The following is an 18,946-nucleotide window of genomic DNA, read 5'->3' as shown; positions in this document are numbered from 1 at the left end:
TTCATCTGTTTAAAACAGAATTTTATATCTTTGCTTGATGTAAAACTTAGTTGTTTTTGCCGTTGGTTGTTTATTCGGTTGATTATTCAAGTCCAAAATCTCTTTTTAATACAAGCTAGTCTGTTCTGTTTTAAAAATCGTAATAGCCTATAACACATTTCAATGCCTAAATCTACTTGAGAATCACGTACTTATACCTATACCTAAGAACATTTTATTATTTTCTTCTTATTGGTAAAACAATTACAGCCGACATTTTAAAAGCATTGTTACTTTAAAGCAAACTCCTAGCAAGTAATCAAATTGGCAAATGACAAGTGCGCCTTTTTGACGTTTAAAGCATTTGTACGCAGTAGCCTAAATTCCTAAGCAGAACTTGCCTAAATTCCTAAGCAGAACACGCGTCCTTTCTTTGCAATAACATTACGTAGTTAATTACTGCCAAGTTGTAGTTCATGCGTAAATATTTATATGAAGTTTTGATTTGCCAACTTATATCTCTAAATTTAAATTTCTTTTGCTAAAAAAGTAGAAGATTTTTCCCCAAATTTTATTTTATTATGTTCACCATATTACACGTTAGAGTGACTGTTAATACTTTTCCAGTCTAACTCAGAGTGAATTCTACAGGGTAGTGGTCACTCACGTCCTTTGCCTAAAAAATAAAGACTGATAAAATAGGAACTAACGAATTTAAAAACCAAATACATGAAACAGTTGGCATTAGCTTACCAGTTCTTCTGACAGATTATAGGCCAAATCATAACGGAATACAACTCCATGGCTAGAACTTGACGTCATTGCTGATCCAGCTACCACTAACCTATACAAAAACACTTAAAAGGTTTTTTTAAGCATGTGAATATGTAGATAAATTAAGTTTTATAACTTAACAAGCGGTTAGGACTTTTAAATTACACCGTTTAACATATAGTTGATTTCATATATATAATATTCTTAAATGTCCTGTATAAAAATATTTCTAAACGACAATTACTATATACCATGCAGTTTAAAATGCAAAAAGTAGGCCAACCTATCATAAGCGCAGTCAGTATTACTAAGAGTTGTGTCAACATCATGCAGGATAAGCCAGGTATAGGTATTATCGTTCCACATATCAATATCCGCCCAACAAGACGAACAAACATAACTGCAATCTGCGTTGTAATCTCCACCTATTAACGCGTCCTGGGTAAAAAAATAAAATAAAAAAAAAATTTTAACGAAAAAAATGCGGATTATAACTAAACGGATTCTAAAAATACGGATTTTCAAAGGAACAGCAGTTTTACAACTCCCTTTGCTGAATCAGTTAATAAGGTAAACTTATTTTTGGCAAATTTTTCCTAATAAAAATAATTTTTTATCTTACTTCTCCAAATTGCTGAGCAACGATTTCGTAAACGTTGTCGAGATGATTTATTTCTGCCTCAGCATCATCTGGTTTTGCATGAATAGAAATGTAACTAAACTTGTTTGGAGTTCCTGTATAAAAGTTATTGTTAAACTTTAACCAAAAAAAGACCTAAAGCTTCTGGTATTATTTTAATTTTAATCATACCATATTAGATTTTTATACAATTAAAAAAAATAATTTTAAATGCAAAAAACTTCTTTAAAATATTTTTAAAAAGCACATCAAAACAAATTCATTATAAGTTAAATTTTTATTTCGATAAATAAATAATTAGTTACCAGATTTTAGTCGCTGAAATTCAACGGTGTATGGTTCTCGTTCGAAAATATCAGCATTATCTGGGTATTGGTATTCGCCTGTTACCCTCACCTTATCATTCCTATAAAAAAAACATTTAAAAAACAAAATTTAAATATAAACCCCGGCCTACAAATTTAACTTGTAAATTTAAATGCAACTTTAAGCTATTTGACCTCAACTTTAACGTTAGAAAAATAGTTGAACCAAAATTCGAATTTTTTTCGAAAACCGAAAAATTTTGTGACCTTGACGTTAAAAAACACCAAATAAAACAGATATAGCCTTATATATAATGTATATTTGCTATATAGATATCGCTTAAAGTGTCAGATTTAAATAAATAAACAAAAATACCTCCAAATGTAACCGTATTGCTCTTGGCTGCTGGTGCGACCAGTTCTACCGCTCACAAGAAAGTCGTATTGATCGTTGGAAGCTACATTTACTTGTCGAACCAACTCTGGGAAAGCGGTTTGGGCTTTATCTCGTATTTCTTGTATCATAATAATGTCGTAACGTTGGATAATCTAAAACAGTTAAAACATTACAAAATTTAAACTATTTAGAAAAAAGTTTATTTTAATTTAGGAAATAAAAATGTATTACAATATTTATTCCAAAAAAAATTTTATACATAATTTTTTAGTTAGTTCAAATATTTTTTTAAAATTTCTGGTATTTTAAAAGTTCAAATATTTAGTTTATAAATAAACTTTATTGCCTTTTTTAAATAAATTTGATAAGCTATAAATAACATAAAAAAAATTAATTTGTTTACGTCAACTAGTACTTCCACGACTTCAGGTTTTCCAATTTTAGATTGACCGAAAACTTGAACGTTAAATGCTCCGATCAAAAGTGGTTCCGCAATTGCTAAAGACATCAAGGCAGACAACGTTAGAAAAATAACACTTAACATCATTTTTTAAGTTTTTAATTAAACTTCAAAATTTAAAACAAAATTAAATTTATTATTTTTTTAGTATAAGTTTAAGCGAACAGTCCTAATTCCTATGCATAAGTTTTTAAACTATTTTACCACTAGAACTACCCGTTATAAACCTACTCTTATTATGCTTAAATAAGGCATTTCCAAAAGCAGCCTTTTGTTTTAACAGTGTTTTATTAGTATAAAAGCGTTTAACGAATTTAATATGTCTCAACCGCCTGTCATATATTTTTCAAACAGCTAACAGACGTAAACGAAGTCTAAAATACACTTGTATCTATTTATAATGAAGTCTTGAATGTTTAACTTAATTGGCATAACTTGTCTATGGGCCTACGCGGAGTAAGTAAATATATAATTTATCACGTACCATAGTTTAAGTATGAAAACAACAAACTTTCCATTGATATTGTGGTATTTGTCGTCCAATGGTAATTAAAAAATAACATGCTTTGGGCTTTCGGGCTTTAATGATATTTACATATAAGTAATGCCAAGGATGTGTATTAGATTAAGTAGAATTTTGTGGTTGAGCTGACATTTTAATTGACTTTTAAAACACGTCATTAAAAAACGTCAATAAACTTTAAATAAACCAACAAATTCACCTGTGCAATTCACATAAGGGTTGCCAGTAAAGCCGGATAAACAAGTGCAGTTTATGACATCGTCTACGACAGTACATGTGGCATTATCGTGACAGGAGTTTTCAACACATTTTACTTCCACCTTTTCTAGATTAAAAAAAAAACGAAATAAACATAATTAAAAAAATTAAAGTATCGATAAAGTGACAAGTTCAAGTTTCCGCATAACGCTGAGCTCAAGGCGATACGTGACATCAGTGCGGTTCGAACCCGAAACCTTTAAGCCAAAATTCCAAATTACTGATTAATAAAAAAACGTTTTGAGACTACCTGGTGTACAACTTTGTATTCCATCTCCAGTAAATCCCGTATTACAATTGCAAGTAAAACTGTCTTCATTATTTGTACAAGTAGCGTTTTCGTTACAAGGATTTGCACTGCAAAAATCTAAAAATAAACAAAAAGACTATTTTTATATCAAAATATTGCGTGTTTAATACAGGACAATCAACATAATTAAAACTGTATGTAGACTATAGTCATACTAGAACAATAAAAAAAATAACAATAGTATATTGTGCTTTACAATATTATTTTAAAAACGACAGCATTGTTATTTTGCCAAAAATAAGTCGAAGTAAAAAACCTTTACGACGAAAACATAAATATTTTTATAAAGTAATTTACAATTGACCTTCTACTTCGGAAGAGCAATTCTGAATCCAACAAGATTTAATTTTTTCGCCATTGCAATACCAGCGATCTTCTTTTGTTGACACTCCCACGCCACAAGTGGTGGAACAGGCTGACCAGGTTTGTCGATTACAGACTTCGACTCTAAAAATTTTTTAATGGAAATGTATAATAAATAATGCAGAATGGATTACTTGTACTCTAGCTAGAATTAGCGAGAACCGTAAAATACAAACGATTCGATAGATTTATTAGTTGAACTCACGTTAAAGTAATAGCAATGGAAGCGACCAATACTAAAAATCCAAGAAAAACGCCAACCAGCAACTTTATCCAAGGCTCCATTTGTTAATAATATATAGCGTTAAGTTTTAAGTGTGGTGTATTTATATGACCTACTTACGTAACGAAATAAAAATAAAGAAAAAATTAGTCATTTAAACAATGCATTGAGTATGCGCGTGGGTAAAATACTTTTAGGCGTCGGGCAAAACTGCTTAATATTTTTATTTAAACTAAAATACACAAATGCTTCTTGAAAATAAAACTTAAATCGTTTTAAAGGTTTTGCAAAGCTACTAATTTTAACGACATCTTTTGAAAATACTTTAAACATAAAATTTCCCTGATGAAAACATACTGTCTTTCAATTTCTAAATTACTTTCATTTCGCGCAAAGTTATCAATTAATTCAAGGCCTACCCATGGCCTAACTAAGTCTGTCAAACCACAATTTTAATATATAACACTACGCCTTTGTTTTACCGAAACCCGATTCCAAATGTAACACTTTGTTATGACTTTATGTATGACAACTAGGTATTTTATGCTATAGTAATAACACCAGCATGGACAAAAAGGATACAATTGTATCGGTTGACTTAACAACAAGGCTATACAAAAACATGACTTATATACTATACATGACCTTATTTACTAAACATGATACCATTAAAAATAAAAAATTTAATTTTTTTTAAATCTTGAAGGAGTATGAAAGTACATAACCAAATATTATAGCTGTATTAAGATAATGTTTGTTATAAAAAGGTTTTAATTGTGTTATGTTCAAAATGTTGGAAATTGCTTAAAATATTATATATTTTTATGTTAAAAATTACAAACAACAGCTGGCCCTGTTGGTGTAATTTAATTTGATTTATGAATTTTTATGAACTTAAAATATAAACAAACGTATAGGAAAGGTGTTATGAATTTTTTGGAAAAAAATTTTCGACTGAATAATTATTATTATTAATTTAAAAGCGGTTTACGCAAAAAAAAGAACGAATCAGCACAAAATGGCTAAATGCTACGTTTGCGAAATTACGACCTTTTAAAATTAACACAAAAAAATGATTTAAATTATTTCTTTCCGGCGTGTGTCATTTTTTATATAACAATGTAATTTTTAACATTTCTGATCCATAGGCAATGGTATAAGTGAAAGATATAGGTTATATTCATTACGGAATCCTGGCCAGGTCAAAAGATGACACATTTTACGGAAATCCCCCTCACAGCGCTTAATCTAACTGATATTGACATAAAACTGAAATCTAACCAAACGTAAATACCAAAATAATTTATTTCACGTCAAATGAAACAGAGAGAATTTGAAAGATTCCATCATCTCCTTCCTGCTTTGATATCCTTATAAAATAACGTAAATATTTTTCTAATTATTCAAGTGGTTTGGTTAGGTGTAGATAAGATGTTGTTTACAAATTATAAAACCTACTTTTTTGTACTGTTTTGACTGCTCAATATATTGATCTTTAAAGTTCTAGACAATTTAAAATAAAAGTCTTATAATAAAACTTTAACAAATAAAATTTAAAAAACTTGAAATTATACTGTGTTACAGAAACTAAAACTATCTGAATTTACGTATAAATAACAGACAATTGAAGAAAAAGGAATGGCAAACTTCACTTTCAACATTTCAAAAACAAAGGAATTTCAGCTAGAATGGGTAGTGGGAGAATGCACTATGACACCGATTCTTTTATTTCTGTGTTGGTGTTCTTTGTCTTTTCTTGTTCACGGCTACCGAATGGGACTATGGCGACAAAAAGCAAAGTCCAATCATGTCTTAGGAACCAAACAAAGAGTTTACAACGCTGCCCTGCTGGCTATATTTTCGTGCATTACGTTTTGCATAAATGCCCAGCTCATTTTAAACACGGGCTATGGACCTGCGGGGAAAACTGCACAGATATCATGCAAGATAACCACAACCAGTTCGGTGTTTACCTACATGGTAAGTGTTACTACTATCTTTATGTTTCTCTGGATAAGACAAAGAGCGATGTACAAGAAACGTGCCATATCTGACATATGCAACAAGTGGGTCAGAATTCTTAGCTGGGCTAGCATTTTTTTGATTATGGTGTCCATGGTAGGGGGATTTATTCTGATTTTGCCTATGTGTTTGTCGTCGCATTGGTCAAACAGAGGGTGTGTCATTGCCGTCGGAAGTGACGGTTATCACGACATGTGGCATCTTTTAATCACAGCATCGTTAATCGTAATTTCCCAGACCATACTGCTATTTCTATTAGCATTTCCGTTGTGGAAATTTAGCCGTTCCGGTGATTGTTCTACTCAGGCTTCCAGGGTGTTGCGAATTTTTCGAAGAATCGCGCTTCTTACAAGTGTATGCGTTACGACTGACATTGTTTGTGCACTCGTGTGGTTTTTTATGGTCGAACGCCTTAATTGGGAGCATACTAATATACTCTACTCAATCAATTTACAGCTGAACATTGCAAGCATGATACTAACGTTTGAAAACTGGCCTAAAATTTTGACGGCACCGTTTTGTTGCATAAAAACTACAACAAGACAATCAAGATCTGGATCATTTTCTATGACAGCAAAGTCAACTCGGTTTGTTTGAAAAAGTGGAAACTTGAATCGCGTGTGCACTTGTTTTCTATATATTTAAATGTAAATGCATTAAGCTGTTCTGCTCATACTGTATTTTATCATCCAAGTACCATATTTTTTGGTCTTGCATCTTATTGTTTCTTTCTATTGTACGCTAGGCTTAAAGCCTACTGCTAATCACTCGATAAAGTTAATAAAAAATGACCATATCTATTAGTTTCAGTAAATTTAGCTTTTTGTAGGCTTAAAATTAATTTTAAATTAGCAAATTCTGTACTGAAAAGGCGTTCAGTTACACAGCTTCTAAATTAAACAATCACCTAATTTGTGCTAAGGTAGTATTGATAAAATTCCAATTAAAGGTAGTAACAGTATTGTATAAATTATTTCATTTTCTGTCAACATAAACAAACCAAAAATTAACAAGAAGTAAATTATCTATTTAAAATTAAACCAATTTTGTAAATTCTGGAACAGCTTTAAATAAATCCTCGACCAATCCGAAATCAGATACTTGGAATATTGGAGCTTCGGGATCTTTATTTATTGCCACAATGGTTTTGCTGTCTTTCATGCCAGCCAAATGCTGTATAGCCCCAGATATACCAACAGCAATATAAAGCTCCTAAAAAAAGATGTACAAATTAAGAAGTCAGTTTAATAGAATACAGCAATGCCCAAAGTATTACCTTAAAATAAGTAAGAAAATTCAAATACTAAACTACTGTAACCAGCAGCATGGTGTAGTGGTCAGAACACTTTCTACACTACATGAGGTCCCAGGTTTGATCTCCAGTGATGTTATGCTGTAGCGCCCTTGAGTAAGGCGCTATAAATAGTATGAACCTCTACAGCAGCTTAAATATCGGGCAATAATAATGTATGATATTCGAAACTGCCGCAGGCAACTCGAGACTGGGTCGGAGTAACAGTTGTTACTCCATGTTTAGGTTGCGCATTTGACCTGCCGACATCGAGAATAAAAATATATACAAAAAAAATGTTCAGTTAATTAATAAAAAAGCCAAAAAAACACACAATATAGTTTAATGCTTAGTTTATTTAACATAAAAAATGCCTATGAATACCTGTAAAGGTGAAAATAATAAAAATTCAACTTACTGGAGCAACAATTTTTCCCGTTTGGCCGACTTGCATGTCATTAGGAACATAACCGGCATCCACTGCTGCTCTTGAAGCACCAACTGCAGCACTTAACTTATCGGCAAGTTCGTATAATAATGAAAAGTTTTCACCATTCTTCATACCCCTACCTTAACATTGGCAAAAATACCACAAATTTTAGTTTCTAAAGTGATATGATTTCGTAATAAGAATAACAATAAAAAAAAAGGTCAACCCTAAGTCTGTCAAAAATTCAAAGAAAAAGGGGTTTAAAAAATTTTAATAGACCTCTTTTTAGGTAACTTACAAATTTTAAATTTAAAAATCGGGAAAAAGTTAATATACTAATGAGAATTACCTCCAGAAATTACAATTCTAGCTGCTGTTAGTTCAGGTCTGTCACTTTTGCTCAGTTCCTGTCCTATCCAAGTTGACAAAGTATTTTCATCACTGTCGGGAGCTAAAAAAAAAAAAAATTGTTAATTTGATAAATAACCTGCATTAGGCATAGTGGTTTTGGCAATAAAGAAACATTGTTAAAATATAAGATCCTTACTTAATAATCTAGTGTTAAAATAACTTTACCAGATAGGCCTATAAGATAAAATAACTTTTAATAAAATCCAACTTAAATGTTAAGTAATATTTTTCTATAACATATTAAAATAAACAAACTTCACACCTTTCTCTACTGCAGCACTTCCTGAAGAACCAGCAGCCTCAAAAGAAGTTCCTCGAACAGTTAACACTTTCACATCTGCACTTGATTGCACTGTTTGTATTGCATTACCTGTTTAACAATAAAACATTTAAGTTCAAGGAGATTAATTAGGCAACAAATAGAACTTAAATAAACTATAAGAGTTAACATATTTATTCATTTTTCTGTACATATAGTTTTTCTACATACCAATCATTAATTAATTAAAAGGTTTATTAAGTATAAAAATATTATGGTCTTATTAAAACCATTAAAAAATAATACTAATAAATTTATACCCGAGACATTGGTATTATGTTATTGCCTTAGCTAAATCCTTAGAAAACAAACATTTAAAACTTATCTAACTTATCTGCATTATATAAATTACTACATTAATTGCAAGACCTTGTATTAAATAAGTAATTACCTGCATAAATAGTTCTAACAAATGTGTCAGGTGATTTAACACCAGTAATATCACTTATTGGCTCGACATCTAACTTTGCTGCCACACGGGGCAGCAAATTTTTGCCAAAAGCACTTGCACCAGCTATAATGTGGGAAAAACTTTGTTTGGCATGGATTGAAGTGATTAATGGCGTAAGAGCTTCTGGAAGATATCCTTTAAATTTGTCACCTTCTGCAACAAGAACCTTGGAAACGCCGTCGACTTTGCTTAAAGCTTCAGCTGACTAAATAATAAAGTATATAAATATAAAATTAATCTGTTTTTTAAAAAAGATTAAAAAAAGGGCCAAAAATTAAAAATCTCTTAATCACTAAATGCATAGCTTTATTCCAGCCGCATAGTGTAGTGGTAAGAACACTTGCTACACCATCATGAGGTAAAGCCAGCGCCTAGTCAGCAGCATAATTACCAAGCAATTATAATCTTTATAATATCCCAAACTGCTAAAGGCAACCCGAGACTGGGTTGGAGTAACGGATGTTACTATATGTTAAGGTTGCGCATTGGACCTTTCCACATCAAAGATAAAGATATATATTATATATACAAAAAATACAAATCAGTAAATGCAAAACAGTAAAGGAAAAAATTTTAATTAAGCTTAATTTTCATAATTAAGATATAGAAAAAAATTAATACTTATAAGTGACCTTTGAACATGAAGGGCCAGCTATAAGGCAAGTTAAATCTCCACCAATTTTAGTAGCAGCTGTGACTGCATTTAATGTTATTGGGGTCAAGTCATCATTGCTTTGCTCAGCTATAACCAATGTGCTTTGGCACCTTTCAAAAGTTTTAAAATTCTAAAAAAGTATTTAATTATTAATAAAAGTAAATAATTTTACTGGTGTCTACATTACAAGAAAACGTGTAACAGACTACAAAAAATCATTGTTGCCTTTTTCCTTTTCTTTGGAATAGCATGCTGTAATTCTTCTAAAAATTAAACGTTTTACACTCTTACCTTAACGTTTGCAAAGGTTGAGCATCTTGTGAGCCGTTGTAACATAATTTACGTTTATAGTCTTCGGCAAACCAGCAAATACTACTTAAACGAACGAAATAAAAGGAGTCGTGTACCTCAACACGAATTTTTTATTTGCAAACGTGAGTTTTTTATAGAACCGGGCGATGGCGCTACCTTTTAAGTTTATCCTCATGCAAAAGGTCAATCTCTAAAATGTTACAGGGGTTGGAGATTTAAAATTTTTAATTCCTGTATTGATCTAAAATACAACTTTTTGAGCTAACAAATTGCATTAGTTTATTAAAATATAATAGAATACACATTAAATATAAACAAAATTATATAATTAAATTACATACAATAACTTCTACGCAAAAAAGTGCATACATATTTAAACCTTACAAAACATGTTTTACCCCCTGAAATATATTTATAAAAAAACAAAATTTTTAAACTTTAAAACATTAACTGGCAAAAATTAGCATGTGCTACAATTAATATGGTTAACGATATGTACAATTGCTGTTATTTTAACTACATTGAAGCTCTAATTTATCTCAAAGATCCCACATTCCATGTTGGCTGGCATAGCCCGATCTTAAAAAAATAAGTAAAAGAAAAAATTTTAAAAAAAAGTATAACTAGTTAATAATAAAAAAAATTCACCATTACCTATTTGTTTGGGATAAGACAAATTAAGATTGTTCATAACCTCGATGAACTTCGCCTTTTCAAGTGTCAATCGTGGATTATATTTGGCCTCTTCTGCCACTGTTGTAACGTTAAATCCTTAATTTAAAACAAATATGTTTCAATATACAATACACCAATTAGCTGGTTGTAAATGCAGCTACTTTAAAATAGTTAATTTATAACAACAAAATTTTAGGGTTTTCAGCAAAAAAATTAACTGCTTTAAAAAAAACCTTTGTAATCATGTGCAGGGTAAAGTTGGTAGGTTGGTGGTAGAGAAAATATCTTAGAATGAACAGAATCAAAAAGATTGGCAGGGCTCCCTGTTAGATGAAGTTTTTATTAGTTTTAAAACAGCTTTAACTTAATCTTTTAATTTATTTATTTTTAATTAAATAGTTACATAATTCTAGGTGCATTACTATAAAAATATTACTTTATTAAACAATACCTTGCTGAAAATCAGTTCTACCACATCCTCTAATAAGCAGAGTATCACCAGTAAATGCCTTCTTATGACTATGCAAAACATAAGTTGTACAACCATTTGTGTGACCAGGGGTTGATCTACATTCTAACTCCTAACACGTAAATGATAAAAAATCAGTCAATTTTTGTTAAACCCGTTTAAATTTTTGGTTTAGGCCTATTATTTTAAAATTAGACACAACATAATTTTAAATGTTTAATGTAACAATTTTAAGATGGCGTCTATGTAATAACAAGAAAACTATTTAACATGTTTATTTCAGTTGCAAAAGGTCACCAGAACAAAAGTGTGTTGTTAACCTGAATGATTAATCATGCTGTTATTCAGCATTTTTAGTCTACTCATGCAGGAACTATTAATATACAATTATGTGACCTGTCATATACAACTAAATAATACAGCTGACATTTTATAATTGCACTTCTAAAAACAAATTTACAACTTAAGTGATTGTAAGTAATAAAATACAAAAGATTTTTCATTTAACTAAATTAGAATGCAAAATTTCAAGATTGTAAATAAAAAAAAAGTCTAATTACCAGATTTCCAAACTTCAAAATTTCTCCATCACCCACAAAAACATTTGCTTTTGCTCCGCTTTTATTACCAAGAACCGATTTGCAATCTGAAAGACTTTCCTTAATTTTTCCTGTTCCAGTTATGTGATCAGCATGAACATGAGTGTTAACTAAACAGTAATTTTATTTAAAATTTAAAAAAATCCCAACAAAACTAAGGTTAATAAATAAACAAGTTTTTTTTTTAAATATTTTTTCCTGAAACTTAAACCCAAAGAACAAAAAGTCTATAAAAAAATGCACTAACTTACTTCCATAAACTAATTTTAAGTCCAGTTGCTTAAGAAATCCCAAATCTCTGTCAACCTTTAAAATAAGTTAGTTTTAAAAATGGTTAAACACACGTCGACAAAAGTTTAAAGTTTTAAAACTTAAATTATTTCTTTAAACAGCCAAGTTTAAATAAAATAGAAAACTTAATTGTACTGAAATAAGTTTTAAGTTGTTGGGTTAACTAAGATATGAACAAATTAATACAAATTACCATTTCCAAAACAGGATCAATTAAAACAGCCTCTCTGGTTTTGGCACATCCCAACAAATAAGTGTATGTTGAAGAGGTCTTTTCAAAAAGCTAAATATCAAATGTTTTATTCAGTTTTTAGAATGACATTTACACATCGTTTTTTTTAAATACAAATAAGCATAAGTTAAAAAATCTTATAAAAAGACAATTATACAATCATGGTTAAATAATTATACACTAAATTACCGACTTACCTGTCTAAAAATTAGCCCATCACCTTGCTGGCAATCTTCCATTTTTAATTAAGCAATTGATATAATTTTGTTTAAAAAAACTAAAAAATCAAAGAAAAAATACAAAGCCAGTTAGAGTTCAGACGATTTTAAACTAACTGCAAAACTGACTGACTGACTGAACAAAAGATTAACGTTAAGCTGGAAAGTATGCAAGATTTTATAACAGTTTATGCGCTGCTATATTATATTAACGTTGTAATAACACCCTAAAATATAATTTTCTTTTTCCCATTTGACATTGCATTAACCTTAGCAATTATTTCAAAAAATGTTTACATACTAAATTATTGATGCGTGTAATTATTGTGGGCGTTGCCTTCAGACCATTGACGTCACTTTTAAACACTCATAAATATTTTTATTTGTATCGCATATTGTTTTTTTCTTTTAATAAGGTTAGTGCAAGAACTAAAAAACTACTGTTAATCAATGCAATGCACTTGTTATTTATAACCCTAAGATATTCCAAAAGATCAATTTGAATCACGTTTTTTCGTTATACCTCGCTTAGGCCTATAAATCTACGAACTATAAATCTAAATTCTTGAATGACTCGGCAAAACACAACAACGTTTTAATTTAGGTATTTTTAGATGATAAATATTTGATAACAATTTAATAATTTGTACCTTAAATGTTGTTTGTGATTTACGTTTTACAAACAACCTAGAAAATATATTGTTACTGAAATATTGATAAGTATTATTTAAACTAATTAACAGCCTACATTTGTACATAAACATTTTTTAAAAACAAAAACAAAATGAACAAATTAAACAACATAATTCTGTTTGTTTTGTTATCATGTCGTATTATGGGTTGGTCACAAATTTGCTCTGCGAATTGGCTGTGAAGTCAATCTAACCATACACAAAATAAATAAATATAATTTAAAAATTTTTTGAATTTGATGATAAAGATGATAGTATTAACTGTAAAAATGTAAAACAGTTTTGCAGCAAAATGACACAACACAAGTCAATTCTACTCCATAAAAATTAAAGGTGTAGCGAACTAGTATTCTAATAATATTTTTACAAACATAAACAAATTAAATATATGAATACAAATTAAGATATATATTATTACATGACTGCTAACGTGGAAGGGGTTCGTGCTCTATAATAAACCAAAATATCATCGGACTAATACGTCACATAACCTTACCACTAACATAATTTTGTAGACTGTCATTAAAGTAAAAATTAATTTTACGTCCATTTCCGAAGTGTTGGGTTTTAATGAGTTAACTATATTAATAGCTTTACTGCGTAAGTAAGTCAGAGTTCTTTAAACTCATATTAAACATGAGGTTAACTGACCAGCCCTGTCAAGGTAGTTTTATATTTTCTTAAATAATAAATTTTGTAATCAGAATTTTTATTGATCGTTTTCTTACTATTAAATACTTTAATATTATATATTATTATTAATTTAATTGAAAGCCTAAATTAAATTGTTAATAAAACATTCTAATAGGAACTGAACAATTGCTAGTTAATTAGAATAAAAATAAAGTAACAATAATGGGAAAAAATTTTGTATTTCATGCATGATATTAAAATACATAATTTTAGTTTTCAGAAAACAACCAGTTTTTTAGGTAAAAGTTAATTTAATGTCATCTAAAAATACCTCAATCTAAATCACGCGTGACGAGTAAGGTAACCAATAATCAATTTGAGGCTAGCCATTCGCTAATATTTACTGAAAGTTGAGAAAGCATTTAAAAATAATTAGCAAATATTAAAAACAGTAAAAAATAAGTTTCAAAAGTTATTTTAAATCCATGTCGGAAAAAATAGTTAAAATATATTTGTTTTTAGTTGTTTATATTAAATTAATGTACCTAAGCAATAGATCGCATACAAGTTATGAATTTATTAAAATATTTAAAACGAATAAACTACAATGGACCGTTAGATCTTACATTGGAAACTTTGTGTAACTTAACAAAAGCGCAAAAAACAAATATATACCTTATTCAACCCTTCGAATTTGGGATAACAAAATAACACTTGATCTGCAAAAAACTTTCGACCATTTGGTTTCTGATAAGGGCGGTGGAGTCTGCTATGAACTTAACAGTCTTTTTGTTTGGGCTTTACAGAAAATCGGGTTTAACGTATGTTTTGGTAGAGCGGCAAACTGTCTAACGGAAACAAAATTCACATCCGATTTTGAGCATATGGTACCAATCGTAAGTATTGTCACAGTTTTAAGTTTGGTGATCATGTTTTAGCCTACTGTAAAGTCATGTATAACTCTTTACCAATTTTGGTATTTTTTAAATTAAAAGTTTGATTGAGTCATTTTTATTCACATATATTGTTAATTGCAAATTTCTTTCTAGTCATCGCATTGATGCCTAAAAAATATTGCTAAAAACAAATACAGATGTGCTTGTGGGCATAGCAAAAATGTCAATCACCTACATTTACTTTAAACAAACGCCATATAAAGAATCTTTTTAAATTACAATTACCGTTAGGTCTAGCATATATTTAAGTTATATTAATTTGTTTTAGTTATGCAATTTTTTATATTTATACTTTATAACCTACATAAAAAACGACAATTTTTACTTGTAGATCAATATAGATGGTGTACGATATATAGTTGACACAGGCTGGACGTTATTTGGACCAATAAAACTTGCCCATATGTCAGTTTATTCCGACAACTTTAATGTATATCGAATACGACTTTTTCTTGGCCGTGGAAAAGATTGGTTTATAATGGAACGCCACAAAAAGACTCTTATACATTTAAATGGTGAAAAAATTAAAATTTGGATTTTACTAACAAAAACTTACTTGATAAATCAAAATAATATTTTAATTTAGGTAAAATTGAATTGGAAGATAAAAATTTAACTTGTTGGGTACCGGTACACATTATATGTTCCCTACCTCATAAGTTACAAGATTTTGAAAAATATAATAATTTCCTTACGAGTCCAAAAAGTTACTACCAAAGACACATACTTCTAAAGCGCTTTGAAGTTCAACAAAATAGCCACATATCTCATGAATTTATTGATAATATATACACTGCAAAAGAATCTGTTAACCCATACATAGATAAGGTGTTGATGGTTGAACGAGCTTATTCAAACAATGATGTTATCGAAATTGTTAGAAAATATTTCAAGTTTAAAATAGAGTCTAAAATTCATTTCTTTGACAAATCAAAGCTATAATTTGTAAAAAAATAATTTGCTTTAATTAGAAAAAAATTACATTAAAAATCAATTTCACCACATAGTGTATAACTTAAACGATATTTAAAATGATCAGCGTGGTTTTGCACGTAGACAGCAGTTAAGCCTTTTAACTTTTAATATAAACGTAGTGCATCTTTTATAAATTTTAGGTAAACGATTTTGTAGAAGACTTAACTAATAATTAAGCAATTTATAAAAATATTTTGTGAATCTAGTTGTTTCCGATAACACATAAATATTTACTAGAACAAAATGTAAAATGTGGCAGACTTATTGTTAAATAGGCAAGACATGTCTTCTTATTAAATTTAAATTAAAATATTTGACTATGGGTTCGAACTAAATTTAAAAAACAATAATAATTAACCACAGTAAATATTTAAGTAGTAACGATATATGTTAATGTGGTTTGCCCCTCTGATATATCTAAATAGCAAACTAAAGCTTTAATTTCCCAAACGTGAAAATACTTGATGCGACAAATAAAACGTAGTACTTACTTAGCGCAAAAATATTGTGATTACAAGCAAAATCGTGATTAAACTGCGAGTTGATAATGAGAAAAATCGAAGATAATTAGCAGAAAAGTTTATGCTGTGTAACGTAGTTTGCAAAGTACTGTTGTATTTTAAAACAGATAGATTAAGACGTAGAGGCTATCTAACATTGCACAAATGCCCCTTTTACAATGGGTGTTGTGCGCTAAAGTTATTTAGGCTAACCTTTTAATAACCATTTAAAAAATGTTTCTAGCTAATTTCCGATTTTGAAAAATCGTCAAAAATTGTAAACAAAAACTAAATAGTTGTGTTTTGTGTTTATAAAACTGTGTGCATGTGTGTCAATGTTTTTATTGGGTCTATATGATTACTTGAATGCCTTAGCTGTATTGGTTAAAAATTGAACTAACTACCAAGAACTACTATTTGTTCAGTCAAGTATAAATTATTACAAGTTTAAAGTTACCAACTTGAAAATAATTTTTAATAGAATTATCCAGGTTTGTTAACTATTATGCCTTCTATTTATAAGTATATTGAAACACGATACGGGGTTATTTTGTAAGTTAATGGTCATGGACATGCTTTTTAATATTGCGTTATGTTGCGCCTGCTAATCTGTATTAAGAGTAAAGTTTAGAAAGGTGTGGTGTTTTATACTATCAGTTTAATATAAAAATCCCTTTGCATTTTATAGTAAAGCATAAAACTATAAAATTTTGGTAATAGTTTTAAAAAAATTCTTTAACAATATATGCCAAGTAGCAAATTAAAAAACTCAATTAAAATCTTAAAATTAGTTCGTGATGTAACTAAAATAACTTAAAAATTTAAATAATCAATTTAATTAATAGCTAACGACTACCTAATAAGGTTCTTAAAAAGTATGAATTTATCTAAATATTTGCAACGAATAAACTACACTGGGTCGTTAGAACCTACATTAGAAACCCTTCGAGAACTGACCACTGCTCAGAAAACAAGTATACCGTATACTACGTTTCGGGACCATGAAAACGTAGCAACACTCGACCTTAACATAATATTTATCAAATTAATAACGAACCAATCGGCTGGAGTTTGTTATGAACTAAATGGACTGTTTGTTTGGGCATTGCAAGAGCTAGGATTTAATGCATATTTGGGACGAGCGGCTATTTGGATTACAGAAACTAGATTTACATCCGACTATGAGCATTTGGTACCAATTGTAAGTTTTTGCCGACAGTTTTTTATCTCTTTTTTGTTTACTATAATTCTTACTTTATTTCAGTTATGCAATTTCTAGTATTTTTACTTTATAGCCTATATACAAATTTCACTTGTAGATTAATATTGATGGAGTACGATATATAGTTGACACAGGCTGGACGTTATTTGGACCTATGAAACTTGCCCATATGTCAGTTTATTTCGACAACTTTAATGTATATCGAATAAGGCTTTATCCTAAACTGGGCGATGACTGGTATATTATGGAACGTCACAAAAAAGCAATTATACACTTAAGTGGTAATTTTTTATATATGGCCTAGTCCGTGTTAGACCAAACAACCTAACTAAATACAACAAAAAAAGTTAAATCTCAAAAATGCAAAATGTTAACGCTTAGTATTTTGATTTAGGTGAAGTAATAATGGAAGGTAAAAATTCTGAATGTTGGATACCTGTACATTCTATTTGTTCTAAATCACATAAGTTACTAGATTTTAAAGAACGGCAAACTGTTTTATCAAGTCCCAAAAGTTATTACAATCAACATATTATAATGAAATTTTATGAAGTTCAACCAAAATATAACATAACACATTATTTGTTCGATAATACGTATACCGCCATACAATCTTTAAATTCATACACAGACAAAATATTAGTTGTGAAAAAAGCTTTTACTAACAACGACCTTAAGGATATATCATCATTAAATGTTTTAAATTTAATCTAATGTGCCAAGTCAATTTCTTTAAAATGTCGAAGCTATAGATTTATTAAGGTATATTTGAATACCAACTGTTTATAGATCAAGTTACAACCCTTTCACATAGTTATCTTTAGATACATAAATGTTTTTTTTAATATGGTATCATTAAGTTCAACTAAAAATGTCTTCGATATATTCTGCCACACTCTCACTTTTCCTGCTTATCAAAGTAAACATAAAAACATTACAAAATTTACTTAGCAATACTTTTTATTTTATTTATAATTCAAGTTTTTAAACTTAGTAAGAACTTGTAACAGCCCAGGACCTCGTGTTAAAGAAATTTCTTAAAAAGGCGCAATAATTATTACGTCGATTTTTTCGCCTTACTTAAATGAAAATTTTTAGTTTGTATGCCTTATAACAAACCTAATTTAGTAAAGGTAAATTGTAATATTCTTCAGTATTTATTAAAGAATTCAAATATATTATTTTTAGATGTTTTTACATATTTTTAAAATTGTTTTTGCTTGAAGTATGATTAAGAAGAAAGTTTAATTATATTGATAAAAGATAACTAGCTAACAAATTTTAAATAAATTTTGTTGCTATGTACATGCGCCGTTATAATCTATTCATTTACAATGCTGTATTTTATTTTTACGCCTGAA

The 18,946-nt window shown here is 29.3% G+C and overlaps 4 protein-coding genes across 4 annotated transcripts; 1 reads left to right on the top strand and 3 right to left on the bottom strand.

The window, feature by feature from the left end:
• Positions 1-239: 239 nt before the first annotated feature.
• LOC145752604 (deoxyribonuclease-1-like) lies at positions 240-4,348 on the bottom strand. The gene is made up of 11 exons (XM_082568908.1): positions 4,215-4,348; positions 3,951-4,093; positions 3,587-3,703; positions 3,278-3,403; positions 2,499-2,593; positions 2,075-2,247; positions 1,699-1,799; positions 1,376-1,488; positions 1,037-1,191; positions 733-823; positions 240-655 (listed from the first exon to the last, which is right to left on the bottom strand). The coding sequence occupies exons 1-11, from the start codon at positions 4,292-4,294 to the stop codon at positions 608-610; spliced, it is 1,242 nt and encodes a 413-aa protein (XP_082425034.1). The 5' UTR covers positions 4,295-4,348; the 3' UTR covers positions 240-607.
• Positions 4,349-7,197: 2,849 nt separating this feature from the next.
• LOC145751981 (electron transfer flavoprotein subunit alpha, mitochondrial-like) lies at positions 7,198-10,236 on the bottom strand. Its single transcript, XM_082568158.1, has 7 exons — positions 10,103-10,236; positions 9,789-9,941; positions 9,097-9,361; positions 8,649-8,756; positions 8,325-8,426; positions 7,964-8,115; positions 7,198-7,466 (listed from the first exon to the last, which is right to left on the bottom strand). The coding sequence occupies exons 1-7, from the start codon at positions 10,145-10,147 to the stop codon at positions 7,290-7,292; spliced, it is 1,002 nt and encodes a 333-aa protein (XP_082424284.1). The 5' UTR covers positions 10,148-10,236; the 3' UTR covers positions 7,198-7,289.
• A 148-nt stretch (positions 10,237-10,384) lies between these two features.
• On the bottom strand, positions 10,385-12,725 carry LOC145752252 (persulfide dioxygenase ETHE1, mitochondrial-like). The gene is made up of 8 exons (XM_082568506.1): positions 12,587-12,725; positions 12,351-12,440; positions 12,118-12,172; positions 11,828-11,976; positions 11,250-11,379; positions 11,032-11,121; positions 10,778-10,894; positions 10,385-10,702 (listed from the first exon to the last, which is right to left on the bottom strand). Exons 1-8 carry the CDS (start codon positions 12,626-12,628, stop codon positions 10,653-10,655), a joined length of 723 nt encoding a protein of 240 aa, XP_082424632.1. The 5' UTR covers positions 12,629-12,725; the 3' UTR covers positions 10,385-10,652.
• A 4,515-nt stretch (positions 12,726-17,240) lies between these two features.
• LOC145753390 (proansamycin X synthase-like) lies at positions 17,241-18,299 on the top strand. The gene is made up of 3 exons (XM_082569803.1): positions 17,241-17,564; positions 17,683-17,866; positions 17,980-18,299. Exons 1-3 carry the CDS (start codon positions 17,241-17,243, stop codon positions 18,297-18,299), a joined length of 828 nt encoding a protein of 275 aa, XP_082425929.1.
• Positions 18,300-18,946: the final 647 nt, after the last annotated feature.

The sequence above is a fragment of the Corella eumyota genome, chromosome 5, assembly GCF_963082875.1.
Source record: "Corella eumyota chromosome 5, kaCorEumy4.1, whole genome shotgun sequence".
In the NCBI taxonomy this organism is placed as follows: Eukaryota; Metazoa; Chordata; class Ascidiacea; order Phlebobranchia; family Corellidae; genus Corella; species Corella eumyota.
This window is presented reverse-complemented; position numbering and strand designations above follow the sequence as displayed.